The sequence below is a fragment of the Miniopterus schreibersii genome, assembly GCF_964146895.1.
Source record: "Miniopterus schreibersii genome assembly, chromosome: 4".
Classification (NCBI taxonomy): Eukaryota; Metazoa; Chordata; class Mammalia; order Chiroptera; family Miniopteridae; genus Miniopterus; species Miniopterus schreibersii.
This window is the reverse complement of record NC_138105.1, coordinates 74,535,906-74,557,810: the sequence shown is the minus strand read 5'-3', so window position 1 is coordinate 74,557,810 and position 21,905 is coordinate 74,535,906. Positions and strand designations below refer to the sequence as shown.

The window sequence follows — 21,905 nt, the reverse complement described above, 5'->3', positions numbered from 1 at the left end:
TCTCTCCCTTCCTCTCTCTGAAATCAATAAAGATAAAGGATCCTTACTGTACAGGGTTGCTAGGGGAATGAGATGGGAAGTAAGTACACAAGATGGCAGCTGCTATCATGCTGCTGCCCACTTTCCAGCTGGGAACACTGAGGCTCAGGGGGAAGGATTACGGTTGCACAGTATGGGTCAGTGGGAGCCCAGGTCTGTGGCCTCAGAGCCAAGCTGACCCCCACCTCTAACTCCCCCCATCCCTCAACTCCCCCTTCTCCCCACCCTCTCGCCCCCCTGGCTGGTGCCAGGGCTGAGCTCAGAGGGGCTGGCCTGGGGCCCAGGGGTGGGCTGTTGCCAGGTGCTCGAATGAGGCAACCTTGCCTGGGAATCTGCTGGGCTCAAAGAACTCTTCTATTTATAGACCTGCACTAGAGCTGGGTGAGCATCCCCCAGCCCTGAGTGCCTTCTCTGTCCCATCCACACTGGGGCCCCAGCCAGGGGCTGCTGAGTGGGTGGAGGGAGCAGGGGCGGAGGCTGGTGGGCCAGAGCAGGCTGGACCGTCAGAAGAACTGGGTCTCAGGGGTGGACAGTGTCCTCTCAACATACCCAAGGTGACACACAGACATAGCACATGCATCCAGATTCACATCTATCGTATATAATGTCACAAACAACAGTGACACACGGTTACATCCCAGACACACAGTGACTGCACAGGAGGCTCATATACAACCATAGCTGGCAAGGCCACATATAAGTCATACAGATCACACACGACCTCCCATTGCCATACACAAGTCATGCCTGCTGCACAACCAAACTCACAGCTGAGTCCAGCCCCACCTAGGATCCCTTCAGACTTAAACACCCACTGCTGTTCACAAACCCCTGTACCTCAGCCTTCCTGGCTGCCACAGACACCCCACATTTGCCCCATATTGTCCACACCCAGTCATGTTTGCAGCCTTGGGTACACCTACGACCAGCCAGCACCCAATCATGATCACCTGGCACCATGTCACCAACATGGAGACATACAGTCCTCCCAGGACCACACTCAGCAAAGCCACTCAAGCTCACCACTCAACACAGCTAGTCATGGCCCAGGGTGTTCCCACATGAGCTCAGTCCCTTCACGCCTGGCCACTCCTCTCTCTCCCAATGTTACCTCCACTCACCCAGACTCCCAGGCTCCCATCCTGTCAGGATTGACAAGTCCAGCTGGCACCAAGGGAACGTCTGTCTACTCTGAGCCAGCCCTGTTGGCCCCAGGCAGACCCCAGTGAATAAATCAGACCCAGACTTGTCCCTAGAGGGCTGCTGGTCAGGGGACCCCATCACTCACCCTTGAAGACTCTCCAGACTGGGGCCTTGGGACGACCATTAAACCTATTCCCCAGGATGAAACCAAGGCTCAAAGCTATTTAAGGGCTTTTCCCTGTCCTGCTCAAGGATGACAAACTTATGGGAAGTGTGACCTGTTTTCTGCCATGGGTAGGGCTGCCTTCCCAGAGAGAGTCCTTGCTGGCCCATATTTGCTGTGTGACTTCAGCAAATCCTTGACCCTCTCTGGGTCTCCATTTCCTCTCCTGAAAAATACAGAACTCAGCCCAGTGAAGGGAACTCCACAGTCAGACTATGGTTTAAATCCTGGTATCCCTGAGTGACCTTAGCCAAATGTCTTTGCTTTTCTGTGCCTCAGTTTCCCTCAGTGACCCAGAGTTGCAGCTCCTGGTTCTTCTAGAGTGCTCTCTGCTCCATCCTTTAGGGTGAGGGGGAAGGGAGTGCCCTGTCTCTCCTCACTCAGGCAAATGAATGGACCACTTTTGGCTGCCCTGCTAGGAGCTTACAACTGGTAATTCCTTGGAGAAACAGGAAGCTCTTTCATGCCCAGGCGCCAGTGGGGTGAGGAGGTGGGAAGAGAGTATGAGCTGGCCTCAACCCAGTGGGCAAGGCGGCTTCATGCCAAGACCAGGAATGGTGTGAAGGGCCCTGGGGTAAGCATATCCTTGGCCCAAGTGGCTGTACCCTCAGCTATAAAATTTGGTGACATGGACCAGCACAGCAGGTTTAATGAGCCAGTGGATAGAGACAAAACTTGGCTTCAAGTTAAACACAGGGTGAGCTCTCAACAAAGGTCAGCGCTGTTGTCATGTGTTATCCTAAAGAGCCCACTAAATTCTCCAGCAGTTCTAGAGATAGAATTCCCTCCAGTTCACAAATGAAGAGACAGGCTCATAGGTCCACTTGCTTGTTCACAATTACACAGCCAGTTAGTGAGTGGCCCAGCCAGGATTTGAACTGGACCCTCTAAGGTCCATGCTCTTCCTAATTTCCTCTGGGGGAAGGGAGATTTTTTTTTGCCACATTCAACCCTGATCCTGAGGTCAGCAGAGCCAGGTCTGGATGGCACCAGATCATGACTGAATGCAGGAAACTCTGGCAGGCAGGGACTGATGGGGCAGCCCTTCCGCTAGTGTCCCAGTTTCCCAGCCAGCACCCCCTCCTGGAACAGGCTTGGGCAGATGCTAGTAGGATGCCAGGAGGTCCATTCCCCCAGCCCTTGAAGAAAGGGGCTGGGCCCCAGACCATTCAGCTGAAGCCAGGAACCACAGCCTCCTGGCAGTAGCTGATCTGTCTCAGAACCCTCCATTCATTCGGATCAGATGGTGTCCTGCCCTTTCTCAAACACCTTCTGTGACTGCTTTGAGCCCAGCAGGATCTGGCTCCACATATTTTATTCAAATTCATGTTCTTTCACCCAACCAGGCCTTTGGTTATTCTGTTCTCCATGCCTGGACCCCTGGGTACCCCCCCCCCAAATATTTCTTACCCTGGTGAATTCCTACCCACCCGTTAAAGTGTAGGTACAATATCCCATCTCTCAGGAAGCTCTCCTACCTCTGCCACCCCGGTACTATCTCTCCCCCTGGCTCAGCCCTGACTCCATGGGGCTAGGAGTGTGTGTGTATAGTTCTATATTACCCAGATTGGGGGCTCAACAAGTGCAGGGCTGGAACTGAGGCCTCCCACAGTCCCCAGCACCATTCAACACAGGGCTGGGCAGTAGGGAGTGGCAGCAGTTGTTTAGTGAATCCGTGAACCAAATCTTTAGCCTGGTATCTGAGGCTTTGTGTAATCTGGTTTGGCAAACTCCTGTTCATCCTTCAAACTCCACTTCACATGCCCCCTCCTCCAAAAAGCCCATCCTAGGCAGCATTCACTAGGAAGACAGATTTGAAGACCTGGCCTCCTATATCCCAGCCAGGACACATGAGGCTGATGAAGACTTCTTGTACCTGCAATATCATGTTCTCTATCTTTTGCTTCTGGGAGGCAGTAAGGTACATGGGTTCCCAGGTTGCATTAGCAGTTAGGAGATGGATTTAGCAGACTTTCCCAGATAGGATCACATCATTATAAGAAGTATATCGGTCTCCAAAACCAGTGCTCTATACCTGTGGGCACCAAAGGACAGCGTCCCACATACAATCCAGAGTTGCTTTTAGGCGCCTGCCCTTTTAACTCAATCACTGAACGCGGGCCCTTTAAGAGGCGGGTACTGAGGGGCGGGGCTCACGTCAAACCCCGCCCCGGGAACGGCGGCTGCGTGGCGCAAGCCTCATAGCTTCCGTGTGGTGTCCAAGCGGTTCCGGGTCCAGATTTTGGTTCTTTTCCCAGAGAAACTGAGGCTGGGAGCCGGAGCGACCGCCCCCAAAGCACACAGAACATCTGGCCTCGCGTCACTGGCAGTTTCCCCGAAATCCCCCGTTTTTCCGGCGAGGGGGGTGATCAAAGTGACATTTAGGACTGGAATAGTTGGGGTTCTTGCCTCGTGTTGCAGGTGAGGACGTTCAAACTCGGAGGCGTGGTCAAGGTCTGCTATTGTGGCTGCGTTGGCGCGGGGATTCGAACCCGTGCTGAGCCCAACTCTGACCTGACCCCTGAGGCCTTGTGGAGCTGAAATGACCCACTCCTTGGTTTGTGCAGACACAGTGAGCAGGTGAAGGCCCAGGGAGGTGAGGGCGGGCAGTGGTGGTACCCTCTTCAGCTTGGGGTTGAACTCTGTGTAGACAGAGTTGGGGGTTTGTGGAGTCGGTGGTGAGGAGGGGGCCGACCCCGTGGTGGGTGGGCCCTCTGTGCTGGGTTCAGCCCCTCTCCTCATCCTAATTCTGGTGCCTCCAGGGTGAGTTCAGTGCTGAATCGCAACACCCGGCAGTTTGGAAAGAAGCACCTGTTCGACCAGGACGAGGAGACGTGCTGGAACTCAGACCAGGTGAGGTCCTCCCCTCTTATGTGAATCAGATTCAGGGGTCCAGGGTCCTTGAGGCTCAGTGGGGTGGCCAGGACGGAACCTGTGCTGAATCCTCCTCCCAACTGTGTGAGAGGGCGTGGCACTGCTTTGAGCCTGAAGTGACTGTAGGCCTCAGTTTCCCTGTCTGCTTCCAGGGCCCCTCCCAGTGGGTGACACTAGAGTTCCCACAGCGCATCCGTGTCTCCCAGCTGCAGATCCAGTTCCAGGGGGGTTTCTCCAGTCGCCGGGGCTGCCTGGAAGGTACTGGAAGGCCCTGGAAGAGGGGGAGAGGGAGTTGGAGGGGACAACCTGGCCTCACAGTCTGCCCCTTTCCCTGCTGCAGGTTCTCAGAGGAGTGAGGCTTTCAGTAAGATTGTGGACTTCTACCCTGAGGACAACAACTCGATTCAGATATCCTATCCTGGACTCGGGTGGGGGTGGTCTGAGGCCGTGTGTGTGACCTTGAGCAAGTAGCCTCTAGGCCTGCATTACTTCATCTGTGAAATGGGCTGATGGTAACCTGTTCTGTGTGCTCAGGGACCCAAGGCATGTTTGAGCCAGGACTGGGTAGGGTTTGATAGTTAAATGATAAGCCACCTGTTTCCTTTGACTGCTGTGCTCACACCTTCCCTGTACCAGCTGCTGAAGTGGACCAGCTAAAGGTAACGTTTGAGGACACCACTGACTTTTTTGGCCGTGTGGTCATCTACCACCTGAGAGTGCTGGGGGAGAAGGTGTGAGGCCACTGGGCAGCCGCCGCCTCCAGGAAACCCTCATGGAAGCGCAGCAAAGTCCTTCAAGTTCTGCACAGGTTTATTGATTTCTGCTGGGAAGGATCCCCTCCCACCATCTGTTCAGGAGCTGCCTTTGAAGCCAGTTCTGGGTTCCCCCAACTCTGGGTTGACCATTTTGTTCCCTGAGTGTCTGAGTCCCTGTGGGGCTGGTGGCCTTCACTCGGGATCGTCGGGCACCAGGTTATTCTGGAAGAGTTTGAGGATGTGGTTCTCGATCACCTGTTGCACTGGAAACAGGAAAAGGAAAAGGTGGGCCATGAATGGAATTGGGGCTGCAGAGAAACAGGCCCACGTGCACCCTCCCTTTCAGGGGTTGAGGTGGGGGTTCCTGCCTTGAGAACTGCACCCTTCCCTCTGGGGATGAACAGGGGCCTTCCCACACTGGCACATGGATGGAGGACCTATTTCATACATAGGGAAATCCATACCTCTCCCAGGAAGATTGAGGCCCCTATCCCAGGAACCTCAATTTCCCCTAAGTTTATAAAAATGTGTTTTTGGAGGCATTGCAGAGTTACAAAAATATTCCTTACAAAACAAAACTGGCAAGCTGTGATATTTAAGAAAGGACAAGAAGGGCTATGAGGACTGATCTGTCCCAAATGGAAGACTCCTTGAAGCAAGGAGGGGATATTTCCCAAGCCATCAATCCCCCCCATGACCCCGGGGGTTGGTTCTGTTAGGGTCACAGAATGGGTGGGGAAGCAAAGGGTGAAGCGGGGAGTCAAACCGGGGTCTTCCTAAGGTCTCTACTTACACCCACCTCCTACCTCAGAGAGGGTGGCCTTCATGGCCCTGTGCACTGTGGCCTGGCCCCCTCCCTCTGGGTGTCTTCACCCTGCCAGGCCTCTGTATGTGCTGTTCCTCCAGCCTGGACCATCCTCTCTCCCCTTGGGTACCCAGGAAGCCCTCCCTGACCCCATCCTGAGGTGGGGCCAGGGTCTCTTTTGGGTCTCTCAGTGCCTGAGTGTCCCCCATCATGACCCCAGTCACTGATACACATTGGCCTCCACCCCCAAATTACAGGGAGCCCCCTGAGAACCAGGCCTAGCACATACCCAGGCCAGGTACACAGTGGTACTCAATGTTTGCTAACGTGAACACTCTTCTTGCCAGCATCTGACATCCAAGAGGGATGCCCCATGTACCCTCTCTGGTCATCCCACCTACAGCACCCTGTCACTTCCCCATGTGTCTCAGACTGACCTTTCCGGTATCCCAGAGCCACAGCAAGATCCATTGGGGTGTAGCCGGAGTCAGCTTCAGTGGTGAGATCAGCTCCTCGGGCTACAAAGCAGAGCAGGTGCTACAGGGCAGGACTGGGAGCCCAGAAGGGTGCAGGACTCTGGAGATCCAGTGACCCCCCCCCCAATGACGAAGCCCCAGGTTGGTTGGTTGCCTGTGTGGCCTTGGACAAGAGACTGAGCTCTCCTCAGAATGTGGCCAACAGAACCCCTACCTCCGGGGTCCTTGAGGCCAGACCCCTGTCGTGTCCCAACACCTTCTGCCCCCTGATCAACCCTCTGGCAAAAGCAGACAAGATTTGTTGAAGTAGCACTCTGACCCTCCCTGGCCCTCAGGATTCCTGCAGTGCCAGTTAGGGCTCGAGGACTCCCAGGACCAGCCTCTACTCCCACTCACCCAGCAAGGCCTCCACGCACTTCACATGGTTCCCACGCACGGCATAGAGCAGTGGCGTCCCTCCATTCTGTCAGGGGCAGGGGCAACCAGCACTACTTTTACTGGATTCTCATACCACCCAGCACCCTCCAATTTAATGTGTTTCCTTCTGCTTGTCACCTGGCCCTTGTCTAGCCTCCTTTGGGGCTCAGTAGATGTCCCTCTTCCAGGTGGCCCTCCCTGACCTCTCTTGGCTGTGCAGACCATCTCGGCTCTCGCAGCTGCCTGTGTGACTGCCATCACAGCATTTTTCACCACATCTCAGCTGACTGTTTATGTATTGGCTCCTCCCCTCCCCTCCCACCAAAACTGGGAGCTCTGTGAGGCTTGGGGATGAGTCTGTATTGTGTTCTTAACATACAGAGCAGGCCTGGTACCCTGCAAGGAGCCCAGGGCCGGCATGTGGTGCCTCACCCAGTCATAGATGTTGATGTCCACATCACGCTCAAGCAGCAGCCCCACGATGTCTGTGTAGCCCCCTGTGCTGGCCAGTGACAGGGCGCTCTCCCGCTCCTTGGCCAGGATGTGGGGGTCAGCACCCTGGGGTGAGCAGAAGGAGTGGTGATGGGAGGAGTGGGAGAATCCCCTGGAATCCTGTGGTCCCCATGGCAGCCACATCACTGGCAGACTCAGCTGAGACCTGGCCCGCCCTCGAGTCCCTGGAAGCCCCCAGCTGGGCAGGGACGCACCCACTCAAGCAAGAATCGGACGGTCTCGATCTCTCCGAAGGCCGAGGCCCAGATAAGGGGGGTGAAGCCACGCTCGTCCGGCTTGTTGATGAGGTTGTCGCCTGGCAGGAGGGGGTGGTACCACTGGGCTGCACCCCTGCCCACTCTCCCCAAAGCTGTGGGAGTGGGGATCAGGTGGGCAGCTGGGGTCAGATGGGGGGACACCTGGATACACACAAGTGGCCATGCTTATACATACGTGTAGACACAGGCCTATATGGACACAGGTCATGACAGCACCCACATGCACACACCAGCACACGAGGTCAGATGAGCAGCACGGATACACTAGTACATGGGTGTAGACACACACCTTTCCTCAGATGCTCCTTCAGCTGGCTCAGCTCTCCCTGGGCCGCAAGCTGGTGGATGGACAGGGCTGGGGCCAGAGAGAGGCAGCGTCCTCACCTATCCCATCCCTGCTCTGTGCCTCAGTTTACCTCCTGTCCCAAGTTGTTCCTCTCAGCCCTGCCACCCTTCTGTCCCATCCCCCATTGGGGACGGGGGCTACTCACAGTCCAGGGTGGCCGGCAGGGCCGAGACCTCATTCCCCCGCTGCCGGTTGGTGAGGGTCGTGGAGTGCTTCAGGGAGCTGCCTGGTGGAAGAAAGAGGAAGGGTTCTGGGGTTTCAAGCCAGACCCTGGGGGCTTAGAGCTACCAAAGACACTGGGAGTGACTCCCCCATCCACTCTCCACTGATGCTACTGGAGGTGAGCCCTGAGAAGCTGGAAGCTACAGGACCCACTGGCCAATCTGGGGATGTCCCATAGACATCAACAGTCATCTGAAAACCTGAAGAATTTGGAGACTCTGTTGCTCCTCAGAAAAGGCAACTCTAGGAGTACTCTGAATGAGGTCCTGGGCCCTGCCTGTCACCAGAGATGTTAAATAAGGTACGGGCCATCAGATCTCCTGAGAGACTGGCAGCTCTAGGGTCCTGCTGCTTGTGTGGAAGTCATGACCCAGGTTTCTGAGGACTGGCCCGGGTGGGATTTCCTTTTGGGGTGATGGAAATGTGCTAGAAGTACAGATAGAGGTTGGGGTTACCCACCACTGTGAATGTACTTACTGCCACTGAATTGTATGCAATTCTGGTTAAAATGGTAACTTATGTGGATTTTACCACAATAAAAACAAATAAGCAATCCCTTGCTGGGTGGAGCAGGAAGACATGTATGTCCTAGGTGCTGGGACATGAAGACAAGAGGCCACATCTTGGGCCTAACATTCCAGTCCTTGCATCCCAGAGGCTAGAGCCCAAGGCAGTATCTACCCTGAGGTGAAGAGGCGCCAGCATCCGGTTCAGGATTCCCAGGCTCTTCTGGGGTGCAAGGAAAGAGACTGAGCACCACTGTTTCTGAGCCATCCGGAGCCTCATCCCTGGGGTCTTCAGAGTCCCCAAATTCCGGGATGGGGGGCTGCTGGGTCAGGCTGAGGTCCTCTGTAGGCTGGGTGAGCTCCATGGGGGAAGCTAGTGGAGGCACCAAAAGGGCAGAGATGACAATAATTATGAAAAGCTCTTCAATTAGGCACTAACTGCATAACTGACCTTGCATAGTGAGGGTGAGTAAACTCCGGCTCATCGGGGAAATTTAATCTGACTCCAATTGCTTTTCAGGCCCACTCTCCACCAGCAAGGCACATACAATAGTCATTGCTTAAAAGCCCTGGCTCAGGGGTCAACTATCTGGGTTAGAATCCTTCCACTTACAGGCTGTGAAAACTTGGGCACATTCCTTAACTACTCTGAACTTGTATCCTCATTAATAAGTGGGGAAATGAGGTCTAAAAGAAATCATGTCCGTATATAGCTAAGGAGAGGGCCTTAAATATCCGCAGAGCTTAATAAATGTTCACTGGTTATTTTTTTGAAGGGTGGTCCCCGGAATGGCTGAAGGATCAACAAAGATGTAACTGGTTCCATCCCACCCGCCCCTCCAAGCCAATACAGGATGTCCACTCACCTCCAATGAACCTTCTCTGTCACCCCTCGCCGCGAGCCCGGGTCCCCCAAAACTTGGAAGCCCGATTCACAAACTTTTCTCCTCCAATTGAGGTAGGGGGGAGCAAACTGGAGCCTGGACCCTCGGCGCCCTGGCTTCTTCTGCAGGGACAGAGAGCAACTTGATACTCAACCACTACCCCCCACCCCAGAGCTCCCCACTGCGCCTGCGCACCCTGCCCCCCAAAAGTGCGGAAGGGCAAGAGCAGTAGGAGTTGCTTCTGGCCCTTTAAGGATTGGGGGAGGGGCGTGGTTTCCACTAGGGTCCGAGAAGTGCAACTGCGCCTGCGCGTTCTAGTCCCGGAGCTCCGGAGGAAGCCCGGTAGGGTCCGGAGAAATGGGCGGACCTTCAGAGGGCTCGGAAGATCTCATTGCGCCTGTTAGAAGCCAATCCGCTCCAGTTTCGGGCGGGTAGGCGGGGCTTCCTCCGCGGGCTACGGGGAGGAAGCAGGCGGGGCGTCCGGGATTTAAAGGGGCGACTCCACTGTCGTCCCGGTCCATAACAATGTTCCCTCTGCGGTCTCGGGGGCTCATGAGCATGTGCAGGGGTTTGATAGCAGCAGTGGGGTACAAAGAGGCTGTTTATACGGCCCGAAGTGAGGGGTAGGTGGAGCGTTTCCGCAATTCAAATGCCCCTGGAAAAGGGGGTTCAGGAAGGGAAGGCGCCCTTGCCCCTCCCCTCCTCGGTGTCCCTCCTGGAGCTTCATGGGGTCTTTGCCTCCTCCTCACCTGCTTCACGATGTGCCCCCTTCCCCACTCTCTCACTCTAAGTAGAAACGGAAAAACGGAGAGGGCAGGCCAATGGGCGCTGGAATTGTGACAGCGCCAAGTGCGGTATCTCAGGGGAAGGTTTAGGGAACTGTCACCACCTCCAGACTTCCGGTTCCGGTTCTCAGGTTTCAAGGGCCGCTGTCGCTATGGAGGAACCGGAGATGCAGCTCAAAGGGAAGAAAGGTAATGCGAGGCCCCCGGCTGGACGAAGAGCCCAAGAACTCGCGGAGGGGCAACCTGACGGAGGGGCAACCTGACGGAGGGGCAACCTGACGGAGGGGCAACCTGACGGAGGGGCAACCTGACGGAGGGGGCAAAGACAGGGAGGAAGCTTGAGGGGCAGAGATTGAACTGCTGTAGAATCCTGGTTCTGCCTCTAACTATTTTTGAAACCTTTAAAGCCCCCGTGCCTCGGTTTTGTCATCAGTATAGTCTCCCCTCTCCCTTCACAGGCTTGTGAGAACTCAGTGACCTGATACTTGTAATTCACTGGAAGAAAGCTTGGGGCATGGCAATCGTGCATATTGTTGCTTTATAGAGTTAACCATTTGTGTATGTTTACATTGACTTACCAAATATTTATAAATCACATAGTTACAAATTACAAAATGCCACAAGCTTGCTTTTTTTTTTTTTTTTTTTTTAATCCTTACCCTAGGATATTTTTTTCCATTGCTTTTCAGAGAGAGTGGAAGGTGGGGGGAGAGGAAGGGAGGGAGGGAGGGAGGGAGGGAGGGAGGGAGAAACATAAACATTGATGTGAGAGAGACATCTATTGGTTGCCTCCCGAATTCGCAGGGCTGGGGCTTGGATGGAGCCTGAAACCAGGTACCTGCCCTTGATTGGAATGGAACTCGACACCCTTCGGTCCAATGCTCTAACCACTGAGCCAAACTTACTAGAGTGGCACAAATACATTTTCCACATCTTTTGTAATAACACTGAGGTGTAAACTATTACATGCTCATTTTTGAAAGGAGAAGGCCTGAGAGGGTAAAAGGTTCTATAATCTATACAGTTTGAAGGTTGCAGGCTGGGCCCATGAGCTGCACTGATTCACACTGGACAGACTCATGCACAACCTCCCTTGACTCCCAGACACGCCAGAGTTCTCTCTCTTGCCAACCACACTGCCCTGGGCAGTAGTGTAGGGTCCATCTCCGTAACAAACCTCGAGAGTGGGTACTGTTATCATTGCATTTTTACAGATGAGGAAACAGGCTCAGAGAAACCCCTGCCTTCAAGAAGCCAAGCTTTAATTTTTTTCTGTAAACATGTTGTTATGGTTTTGGCCAGTGATGCGGGCCTTGAAAGATTTCACAATGGAGAGGAGTGAGAGTTGCAAAGAGGGAGTTTATCTTACTTTCCTCCAGAAGGGAAATGGCTGGTGCATGCTAATCAATAAAGGGCCGGCCTGCTCTTTTAAGCAGGTGCTGTTGCTAGGTGACAAGGAAGGGAGGGGTTTGGGTTGTGTGTTGAAGGTGAGCAGATACCAGGGAAATTGTCTTGAAAAGTTATACTTTGATCACTTTCCAGGAGACAGTCTGGCAGATGTCTTATCAGTACTTTTCCCAAGTCTTAAAACATGCTTAGAGCAAAAGTTATGGAGAGTTGAAAAGGGGCTTGTTCAAAGGGGAAAGGGAACTTTCTATTAACTAGAGACTCCTTGGTGCTAATTATCCTTGAGTTGTAAAAACAGCAGAGCAGGGGGGATGCAAGAATGTAGCCTTGAGAGTACCTTATCTCATCTAGCAGTTTGAAGAGAGACTGAATTAGAGGAGCCAACAACCTTGGAGTTTAATTACCATGTGCTTCTCATAAATTGTGGAAGGCTACAGCAAAGAAAAAGAAAGGTCTTTTTTTTGTCATTACACATGTAACCTAGTAAAGAACAAGAATTTAAATATAAGAGAAATGAACAAGGTGCTCAGGTTGAGAATGAGGGACATCTGATTAGGTGATTAGGGAAGTCTTTGCCTAGGAGGTGACATTTTGGCTGAGACAGGAGGGATGAAGCCAAGGGTGGGGATGGGGGTGTATCAGTGGCAGGAAGGACAGATACAAAGGCCCTGAGGCGGCAAAGTGTTCAGAGCTTTGCTGTAATACAGTAGCTACTGGTCACAGTATTTATGGGTATTTAAGTTAATTAACATTAGGTAAAGTTAAAAATTCAGTTTCTCAGTCACACTGGTCACATTTCAAGTGCTCAGTAGCCACCTGTGGCTAGTGGCTACCTTATTGGACAGTATAGGTTATAGAACCTTTCAGTCATCTCAGAAAATTCTTTTGGACAGTGCTGGGAATGTCCAAGTAACAGCCAGGAGGCCATTGTGCCTAGGTGGAAGGCAAAGAGGACAGGGAGGTCAACAGCAGGCAGAACACACAGGACCTTAGGGGCCATGGTGAGGAAAGCAGATTTTATTCTCTGGCTGATGGGAGCAGTGGGAGGGTTCCAAGCAAGGGAGGGATGTATTTGATGTGTTCATTAGGAGTTCACTCCATCTGTTGTGTGGAGATGGGATTATTGGCAGGAGGGGAAGCAGGGAGACCAAGAGGGGCTGAGTCTGGCATCCAGGTAGGAGATGGCCATACCAGGACCAGTGGTGGGGTCAGTGAAGTGGTAAGCATGGGTGAGGTTGGGCTTTGTTTTGTAGCAGAACTAGAAGGATCTAGCCTTGGATGGCATGGACGACCAGCTGGCTGGGAATGCAGACCCTGGGATGAGGATTTGTATGTAATTAACTTACCAGGAGAGCCCCACAGACTAGAGGGGGAACAGAACTGGGCTGGGGAAGAGCCTGAGCAAGGAGCAAAAATCCCTCAGAGGGAGGCCTTAGCCTCATTTGGCAAGGGGGTTTAGTGGAGGCGAATCATTCTTCCCAATTGTCCCAACACACAGCAAGGGTCACAGACTTTCATATGCCTCGATGGTCAATCATGGCTGAGGGCCACCCAGGGATATAAATCAACTTTCAGGCACTTCCAGATCCAGTAACTAATGGATCCTTCAAGGATGAATCTCAGATTTATTCACTGGGGTAAAAAGAATGTGAGGGGATCCGAGTGGGCAGCAGTAATGTCCACTACAAGTGAGATTGGGAGGGGACAGATCATGAGTTCACTGGATGCATTGATAGTATGAATGAGGCCTTCTGTGACCATCTCCTTCAACCTATCACCTGGGCCACAGGTGACCCAGCTGCTGGAGGGACACCAGATACTCCTCACAGCTCTGGTTAGACTCATAGGTTGAGCAATCAGGAATCTTATGTTTTGTCTCTTTGTGTCTGTGGACCTTCTTCCCTTATCAATCTTGGACTTCCACTGTCAATCTTGGACCCAGTCACAGACAAGTTCACTGAGAGCGTCTACGTCCTGGCCAATGAGCCATCTGTGGCCCTCTACCGGCTCCAGGAGCACGTGCGCCGCTCTCTGCCAGAACTGGCCCAGCATAAGGTGAGTCCCATGCACCCCTGCCACCAAACCCCACAGGGTCTACACATCTTGAGCTGAGGCCTGCTGGTAGAGCAGGGGCTGTTGGGTTAAGAATCAAAGCTGGGACATAAGCAAGGAGGCATGTGGTCACTGAGCCAGGTTGGGGCTGTGGGTGGACAGATATAGGACAGATTTGGAAGAAGGAGCAGCAGGCCTAGATTAGTTGTGACCTATATGGTTAGAAGGAGGCAACTGTGTGAAGACTGGAGGGAAGAACATGCCAGGGAGAGGGAACAGTTAATGCAAAGGCCCCAAGACATAGTAGCCAGGTGTTCACAGAGAGCCTGGAGTCCTGAAGGTGGGGAGTTGTAGGAAGAAAGATTGGGGGCTGGAGGGGGCCACTCTCTGCAGCCACAGTTATTGGGTGCTCCATCCCAGAGAGCTGGGATGATAGAGATGGCAGCCTCCCCCCAACCTCCACCTAACAGCCACCCCTTCACCACCACCCCCCCCCCATGCAGGCCGACATGCAGCGGTGGGAGGAGCAGAGCCAGGGAGCCATCTACACAGTGGAGTACGCCTGCAGGTGAGCACTACAGCCTCCCCATTGCCAGGGTCACCCAACTATGCCCTGTGGTCAACTCCTGGGCATTCAGGAGCATCCCAGCCAGCTTCCCTGTGAGCCCTGTCTTGCCAAGCCTACCTGAGTGGGGAGGCATGTGGATCTCAATTTACCTGGCCACACAGTAGATTCTAGCCCAGGCCTGCGGGTCTCACTGTTTTCTCAGCTTCTCTGTGGGCAGACTTCTCCCCAGCTCTGATCTCCTCCCCATCTGTCATAAGAGAGTGTACCTGGGAAACATCAAATTTATCATCTTAACCACTTTTAAGTATATAGTTCAGTGGCATTAAGTACATTCACATTGTTGTACAACCATCACGACCCTCTATCTCCAGAACTTTTCATCTTGCATAACTGAAACTGTCTCCCTTAAACACTAACTCCCCATTCCTGCTCCCCTGGCCCCTGGCACCCACCATTCTACTTTCTGTTACTATAATTTGACTACTTTGGGGACCTCACATGAGTGGGATCACACAGTATTTGTCTTTTTGTGTCTGCTTTCATTTAGCATAATGACCTCAAGGTTCATCCATGTTATAGTACGTGTTGGAATTTTCTTTCTCTTTAATCTTTAAGACTGAGTAAAATTCCACATTTTGTTTATCCATTCATTTGTCTTTGGGCATTTGGGTTGCTTCCGTGGTTTGTTTGCTTTTTTTCTTTTTTTTAATCTTTACCTGAGGATATGTTTATTGATTTTAGAGAGAGGAAGGGAAAGAGGGAAAGAAACACCAGTGCAAGAGAGAGGGAAACATACAACGATTGGTTGCCTCTGATACACACCCCAATGGGGACCAAATCCTGCAACCTGGGCATGTTCCCCCATAGGGAATCAAACCCATGTACGACCTTTTGGTGTACGGGATGAAGCTCCAAACAACTGAGCCACACTGGCCAGGGCTGGGTTGCTTCCATGTTTTATCTATTGTGAATAACACTGCTGTGAATGTGGGTGTTCCATTTGTTTTTTGTTTAATTTTCTTTAAATCTTCAGATTCCCCCCCCCCCAGTGGGAAGATGCCTGAGGGCGAAAAATAGTAGTTGGTTTTTCTTTGCAATATGGCAGCTTTGCCGGCATTTTCTCCTGCACTTCTTTTGGTGCCCTGAACTGTATTTAAAGCCCTGGCTTGTTCCATTTGCCTCAGGAGTTTGGCCCCTTTATTTATAGGTACCATTTGCACCTGGCATGGCCTGTGGGTCATTTGGTGGAGGCTGGACACTCCTAACACTTCTCATCTGTGGCACTGTGGGGTTTGCTTGCCTGTTTCTGTCGTGTGGGTGAAGGTTCCTTGACAGGAAGTCTGCTGCCGGGGCCACTGAGCTGAGTGTTCTGCCATCAACAGCCCTAGCCCCTCCACTGGGACGGGGTGACTTGGACAAATGGCGTCTTCCTGAGGATGGCAGTCACTAACACCCTCCTTAGCTCGGGGAAGAGTAGAAAAGAAATAGGAGTTTCTCTTTCAGGCTGCCCAACAGCTCCCAGACAGCCGTGACCTCGTCAGCAAGGCCCAGGCTAAAGGAAGATTGTGTCAAAGTCTTTACTTTTTCCTGGTTCCTCTAACTGCACCATCCAGCTCAGGAACCTGGGCTACCAGGGCTGCACACTTAAATTTTAATGCATTGAAATGAAATAAAATGTCCAGCAGTGTGGCTCAGTGGTTGAGCGTTGTCGACCTATGATCCAGGAAATCCTGGTTTGATTCCCGGTCAGGGCACATGCCCGGGTTGCAGGCTCGATCCCCAGTGGGGGGCATGCAGGAGTCAGCCGATCAATGACTCTCTCATCATTAATGTTTCTATCTCTGTCCCTCTCCCTTCCTCTCTCTCTAAAATCAAGAAAAACATTTAACAATAAAATAAAATAAATAAAATAAAATGAAAGATTCAGCTCCTCAGTCTCTCTAGCTATATTTCAAGTGCTGAGCAATTACCTCAGTGGATAAAAAAGTGTCTCTCATGTTCCAGAAAGTTCCACTGGACCATGTTAGACTAGGCTGGAAGCCAGTGTACCCTGATCTCTGAGTGCTTCTCTGTGATGAGATGTGAATTTCTCTAATGCTAAAAGAACATGTTTCCTTTATGGACATGAGAGAGCCATTAGCTCTTATTTTTTATTGTTAAAAATATGTTTTTAGCCCAGCTTGGCGTGGCTAAGTAGTTAATCATTGACCTAGGATCCAGGAGATGGCAGTTCGATTCCTGGTCAGGGCACGTGCCTGGGTTGTGGGCTCAATCCCCAGTCAGGGGTGTGCAGGAGGCAGCCGATCAATGACTCTCTCATCATTGATGTTTCTATCTCTCTCTCTCCCTCTCCCTTCCTCTCGAAATCAATAAAGATATATTTAAATAAATATATATATGTTTTTATTGATTTCAGAGAGAGGGGGAGAGGAGAGGGAGAGATACAGAGAGAAACACTGATGTGAGAGAGAAACATTGATCAGTTGCCTCCTGTATGCACCCTGACCAGGGATAAAACCTGCAATCTGAGCATGTGCCCTGACGAGGAATCAGACTGGCAACCTTTCAGTGCATGGGATGATGCTCCACCAACTGAGCCACACCGGCCAGGGCAAGCCCTTGGCTTTTAGTTGTTCAAAGTGCTTTATGCAGTGTTAATGGTTGGTGTAAAATTGAAAGATGTTAAATTGGAGTAAACTATTCAATAGTGAGCTTACATTAATGACGTTGTTTTCTCTTTTTTCATTTCTTTTTCTTTTTCTTGTTTTATTGAGTTTTTTAATAAAGTTGGGCAATCAAATGCTAGAAAAGCTGACTGCACTTGGTAGCGTAAAATAAGTTAACAGTGAACGCTCCTCCCTTTGATCTCATGGCCATATTCAAGCAGGTCTCTGACTGATAATAAATGGAAGAGATATATTTTTTTTCTTTAACAGAAGGACTTTAAAACAACACTTTTAGCCCTGGCTGGTGTTGCTCAGTGGTTGGGGCATCAGCCCATCGCTGAAGGGTTGCGGGTTTGATCCCCAGCCCTGGTTGGGGTGAGTGCAGGAGGCAACTGATTGATGTGTCTCTCTCACATCTGTGTTTCTCAGTCTCTCTTTCCCCTCTTTCCCTCCCTTCCGCTCTCTCTAAAAATCTGGAAAAAATATCCTCAGGTGACAAGTAACAAACAAAAAAACATGACACTTTTATTTATTTATTTAAAATATATCTTTATTGATTTCAGAGAGAGGAAGGGAGAGGAAGAGAGAGAAAGAAACATCAATAATGAGAGTCATTGATCGGCTGCCTCCTGCACACCCCCAACTGGGGATCGAGCCCATAACCCGGGCATGTGCCCTGACCAGGATTCGAGCTGTGATCTGGATCATAGGTCAATGCTCAACCACTGAGCTATGCTGGCCGGGCGACACTTTTATTTTTACTGCAGATGTTGCACAGGTGACTTTCTGGCATTAGCAAGGCCCCTCATGTCTTGGTAAATGTTTTCCTGTACTGCCATCGGAAAGGACGTTTTCTTTTCTTTTTTAAATGTGCTCTTATTGATTCTAGAAAGAGAGAATGGGAGAAGGATAGAGAGAGAATCATGGATGAGAGAAACATCAATCAGCTGCCTCCTGCATGCCCCCTACTGGGGATTGAGCTGGCAACCCTGGCATGTGCCCTGACCTGGAATCAAACTAGTGAACTCTTGGTTCAGAATTCAAAGCTCAATCCACTGCACCACACCATCTGGGTAGAAAGGACATTTTCATTAGATATTCAACAGTGTGGTACCAATTCCAGAGCTGAGTGCACCTTTGAGCAGTGCCCCCTAACTGATAAGAAGTTATCCCGGTTCAGTTTACACTCACCTCCAGAGCTGTTCAGTTGAGTTGATAAACCTCCTTTGGAGGCAGGAATAGGTTATCTAAGAGGAAAGCGAGGTATTTTCAAGGCCACCTTTACATGCTTTTAGCTCCTTTAGAACATTAGATGGCCTGTCAGCAGGGACTGTCATAATGTCCTCTAGGCTTGGCGGGGAAATCTAAACTTTGAGCTCCTGATGAGCCCTCAGAGAGGCCCATAGAGTCCCCCAGGTACCTGCTGAGCTCCAGCTGGTGGGCGAGGCAGGGCAGTGCCTACTGTTTATCCTCCCATTATAGTGCCGTGAAGAACCTTGTCGACAGCAGCGTCTACTTCCGCAGTGTGGAGGGCCTCCTCAAACAGGCCATCAGCATCCGGGACCACATGAACACTGCCACCCAGGGCCACAGGTAGCTCCCAGGACCACCTGCCCCTGCTGCTCTCAGCCTCCTTGCTGTAAGGACCTTCGCTACTCGGCCAGGAACTGCCGCTTATCGCTGCTTGGACAGCCCCCTTTCCTCATCTCACAATGTCTGGTCGCTTCCTCTTGTCCTTTGGTGTCTGTGGCAGGAGAGTTCAGTGACTCAGTACCCCGATCCTGAGCTCTGCTGTGTGCCCAGTCCTGGGCTGCGTGTTGGGGACAGAGAGGTGACCAGGACAGGCATGCTTGTGGTCTCACAGAGAGACACAAAGCAACCAGGTACACACGGAACAGACTAGAGCATTTCAGACATGTGCAAAGGGAAAAAGGGAATATGGGTCCTCTCTGATAAGTCAGAGGAAGTGTGAGCGGAGGCCTGAAAGAATTGCTAACTGAAATGACTTGGGATCATTTTCCAGGCAGGACAGTGGTGAGGACAAAGGCCCTGGGACTAGGGAACTAGGTGTGTTGGAGGAAAATCTAGAGGGTGGGTGTGGCTGGAGCAGGTGAGTGAGGGGGAGATGGGGTCAGGGAGGTAGGCAGCAAGCAGGGAGAGCACCCAGAGCTAGAGGAGGCTTTGAGCTGAAGACCAGATGGTCTAAAAATGAAAAGCACTTACAGTCCTTGCACACTGGGGAGAGAGTTTTGGGGATGTTCTTTTTGTTCATGTTTTTATTATAACTTAATATATGTGCGTTTGAACATACACATACACATGCTGTAAGCTGTAACTTTGAGATGTGTCTGGCTCCTGCAGTTCGGGGTTTTGGCCTGCCCAAACCCCACCAGGTATTTAGAAAGAAGAAAACCTTTGTGTTGCTGTGTCGGAGAACCTAAGACATGAGAATCATAAAATAAAATGTGAATGTGTAAAATGGATGTGCAGCAATCTTCCCTATGAGGGTTTATCTGGGTTTATTTGAATTAAATAACTGTCCAGCTTTGCCTGTTCTGCTGCAGGTTGGTGACAGCCCTCACTAGAGTTGACTGTAAAGTGCCTTGCACAGCTCCCTGCACTCAGTAGGGCCTCAAAAGCCATAGCTTTTACTTTGAACTCATGGTTTCCTAAGTGCTTTCAAATGCCCTGCTTCTCCCTGCTGTTATGAAAATGCAAAGTGCTTTTCTGAAAGCCTCAAACTGCTGCTAACACCTCTCTGTGCAAGCCTTGTGGGTTTGAAGTACCCAGACATCCATGAAGCCCAGCCATGACCTCTGAAGTGGGCGGCTGGTCCCATTTTTACCTAGGACGCTCTGAAGGTTCAGGCCAGGGGTCTTGGGAGGGTGACCCCATGCACACTTCAGCCTAGCTGATCAGGCCTGCTGGCCTCTGACCTCAGCTTCATGGCCTCTGACTTTGGCCTCATGAGTACTGCACGTGTTTTATTCCAGCCCGGAGGAGTTGCCCCTGCCCTCCTCAGCCTGATCCCGGAAGACACTTGGAGGTGCTTTGGGCCCTCCAAACAGGTCAGTGCTTAGTGAGGCCAGGAGCCTTCCTGCGCTCCATGCTCTGAACTAACCCACCCTTTTGTTGTCCAAGAAGTGACCTACCATCTAACCACTCAGGCTTGTAGGATGGTTTGGTCAGGAGGGGGAGGGGGGAGGGGCTGACAATGACTCCTGCTCAGGGTCATTGTCAGCCCATCTTCCTAGTGCGTTCTCTGCCATCTTCCTGCCCCTTATTCAGGCCATAAACCCTTTCCTGATCCCAAGGACCCCTCCAGAACAGAGGAGATCCCACATTTCCCTCCCCTGCCACATGCCAGCTGCTTGCTCTACTTACACACCTTCTCTCAGACAGGGCCCGGCATGGCAGTTACCACACAACTCTGGACTCCTCGTTCCACCTGCTATGTGACCCTGAGCAAGTCCTCCCTCTCTGGTCTCTGCTTTTCCCTTCTGTGGAAGTCACTCATCAGGTGGCAGAGAGTGCTGCTGCATTCGGTGATGTGTAGTGTAGCAGTCAGCTGCTGCATGAGAGACTAGTCCAAAACACAGTGGCTTACAGCACCAATCTGATTGCTTATGATTTTGTGATTTGGGCTGGGCTCAGCTGGGGGCCATTTGTGTGGCACTGTTGGAGCTCCGTGGGGCCAGCAGTCAGAGAGGGCTTACACATCTGACTCTTCACTGGTGCTGTTGGCTGCAAGGGGTCCAATTCTCAACCTCCACGTGTCCACTCCAGCAGGCTGGCTTGGGCGTCTGGTGGCTGGTCACCAAGAGGGAAGCCCCAGTGCACATGGGCTCATTTCGCCTCTACTTGCTTCACATTTGTGGGCGTCCCATTGGTCAAGGCCAGCCATGTGGCCAGGCCAAAAACTGGATGTGAGAGAACTGAAGCAAGGCATCAACACTGGGAGGTGTAGTTGATCGTCTGAGGAGAGTGTGGCACCTAGAAAGGCCTGGTGTATTATTTTGTTCCCATGCAGGACAGACCCTGGCCAATCAGAGGTGCCCAAGGTACTGAGCGGCAGGCTTGTGTAGCTCTCAGAGCCCCTGCGCATCTGTTATGATGGTACTCTGTACCATGGAGGCCCTCTCTGAGGGTTGTGGATGCATGGACAGGGACCCCACAGGCCCTTGAGCAGCAGCCCCGAGAACCAAGAGGCAGCAGAGTTCACACATGTGCGGTCAGAGAGCACTTACTGGGCACCTGCTAAGTATCAGGCTTAGCCCTGGGCCTGGGAGTGGTGAGCAATCCCACAGGCTCTGGGATCACTTGGAAGACATCTGGGAGGGGCTGCTGAAATGTCTACCTGTCCCATCCCCTGTGCCCTGGTTCCTGCCACCCTTATACTTCAAGGACACTGCCCTGCTGCACTACCCACATCCTCCGCAATCTGCTGTCCTTCCACTGCTGTCCCCCTGCTGAGCAAAATGCTCTATGCTCCTCCTGATCCAGCCCTTGTCCCAACAGGCCCTGCTTTGTTCCCCAGAACTGCTACCCCACTTCCTCTCTCAGAGCCTCCATTCCTACTCCCCCACCCAATTGCTTCCCCCTGGGGTCATTGGTGACTTTCAGGGGGTCATGTCTCAGCCTCCCCCAGCCTCTTTCTCCACCTGCCTCTTCCAGGGTCCTACATACAGCCTCATTTTACAGAAGAGGAAACTGAGGCCCCGATGGGTGAGGTACAGTCACACCCAGACCTCCAACCCACCCCCACCCCAGGTTTCATCTCTTCCCCCAGCCCCATCAGGCTCCTGCCTCATTGGGGTAACCCTGCAGCCCTGGGGCCTCTCAGGCCTCCTTGCCTTGACCTTCATCCCTTGTCCCTCATCCCCCAGCCTGGCCAGAGCTGGGCCCTTGGACACAACCTTGTGGGACCTGGCAGGGATGAAAGACTAAGCAGGTGTGGTCCGCTCAGT

The 21,905-nt window shown here is 52.1% G+C and overlaps 3 protein-coding genes across 9 annotated transcripts; 2 read left to right on the top strand and 1 right to left on the bottom strand.

Moving 5' to 3' along the window:
- Positions 1-2,883: 2,883 nt before the first annotated feature.
- On the top strand, positions 2,884-5,603 carry NR2C2AP (nuclear receptor 2C2 associated protein; the record flags this gene model as incomplete). 2 transcript variants are annotated; one of them, XM_081134662.1, is made up of 5 exons in its annotated part: positions 2,884-3,985; positions 4,168-4,258; positions 4,432-4,537; positions 4,620-4,687; positions 4,900-5,603. In XM_081134662.1, exons 1-5 carry the CDS (start codon positions 3,948-3,950, stop codon positions 5,014-5,016), a joined length of 420 nt encoding a protein of 139 aa, XP_080990788.1. In that variant the 5' UTR covers positions 2,884-3,947. The 2 variants fall into 2 exon arrangements, with proteins under 2 accessions (XP_080990788.1, XP_080990789.1); XM_081134663.1 differs by having other exon boundaries at positions 3,735-3,985; positions 4,486-4,537; positions 4,620-4,688; positions 4,901-5,016.
- Positions 5,072-10,313, bottom strand: RFXANK (regulatory factor X associated ankyrin containing protein). 5 transcript variants are annotated; one of them, XM_081134653.1, is made up of 10 exons: positions 10,210-10,313; positions 9,443-9,582; positions 8,752-8,949; positions 7,994-8,074; positions 7,792-7,857; positions 7,440-7,594; positions 7,165-7,290; positions 6,712-6,778; positions 6,277-6,357; positions 5,072-5,297 (listed from the first exon to the last, which is right to left on the bottom strand). In XM_081134653.1, the coding sequence occupies exons 3-10, from the start codon at positions 8,939-8,941 to the stop codon at positions 5,227-5,229; spliced, it is 837 nt and encodes a 278-aa protein (XP_080990779.1). In that variant the 5' UTR covers positions 8,942-8,949; positions 9,443-9,582; positions 10,210-10,313; the 3' UTR covers positions 5,072-5,226. The 5 variants fall into 5 exon arrangements, with proteins under 5 accessions (XP_080990779.1, XP_080990781.1, XP_080990780.1 ...); XM_081134655.1 differs by having other exon boundaries at positions 7,440-7,540; XM_081134654.1 differs by lacking the exon at positions 10,210-10,313 and having other exon boundaries at positions 7,440-7,540; positions 9,443-9,840.
- On the top strand, positions 10,306-20,553 carry BORCS8 (BLOC-1 related complex subunit 8). Of its 2 annotated transcripts, none has more exons than XM_081134665.1 (6): positions 10,306-10,434; positions 13,595-13,707; positions 14,208-14,272; positions 18,421-18,531; positions 19,932-20,006; positions 20,341-20,553. In XM_081134665.1, exons 1-5 carry the CDS (start codon positions 10,398-10,400, stop codon positions 19,963-19,965), a joined length of 360 nt encoding a protein of 119 aa, XP_080990791.1. In that variant the 5' UTR covers positions 10,306-10,397; the 3' UTR covers positions 19,966-20,006; positions 20,341-20,553. The 2 variants fall into 2 exon arrangements, with proteins under 2 accessions (XP_080990791.1, XP_080990790.1); XM_081134664.1 differs by having other exon boundaries at positions 10,314-10,434; positions 20,337-20,553.
- The last annotated feature ends 1,352 nt before the right edge of the window (positions 20,554-21,905 follow it).

Coding starts and splice junctions, on each gene's coding strand:
- RFXANK (XM_081134653.1), bottom strand. CDS start 8,941: ATGGAGCTCACCCAGCCTACAGAGGACCTCAGCCTGACCCAGCAGCCC. Junction 8,075..8,751: donor TGGCGCCTCTTCACCTCAGG/GTAGATACTGCC, acceptor TTCTTCCACCAG/GCAGCTCCCTGAAGCACTCC. Junction 6,358..6,711: donor GTGCGTGGAGGCCTTGCTGG/GTGAGTGGGAGT, acceptor TCTGCTTTGTAG/CCCGAGGAGCTGATCTCACC.
- BORCS8 (XM_081134665.1), top strand. CDS start 10,398: ATGGAGGAACCGGAGATGCAGCTCAAAGGGAAGAAAG. Junction 13,708..14,207: donor CAGAACTGGCCCAGCATAAG/GTGAGTCCCATG, acceptor CCCCCCATGCAG/GCCGACATGCAGCGGTGGGA. Junction 18,532..19,931: donor ACTGCCACCCAGGGCCACAG/GTAGCTCCCAGG, acceptor GTTTTATTCCAG/CCCGGAGGAGTTGCCCCTGC.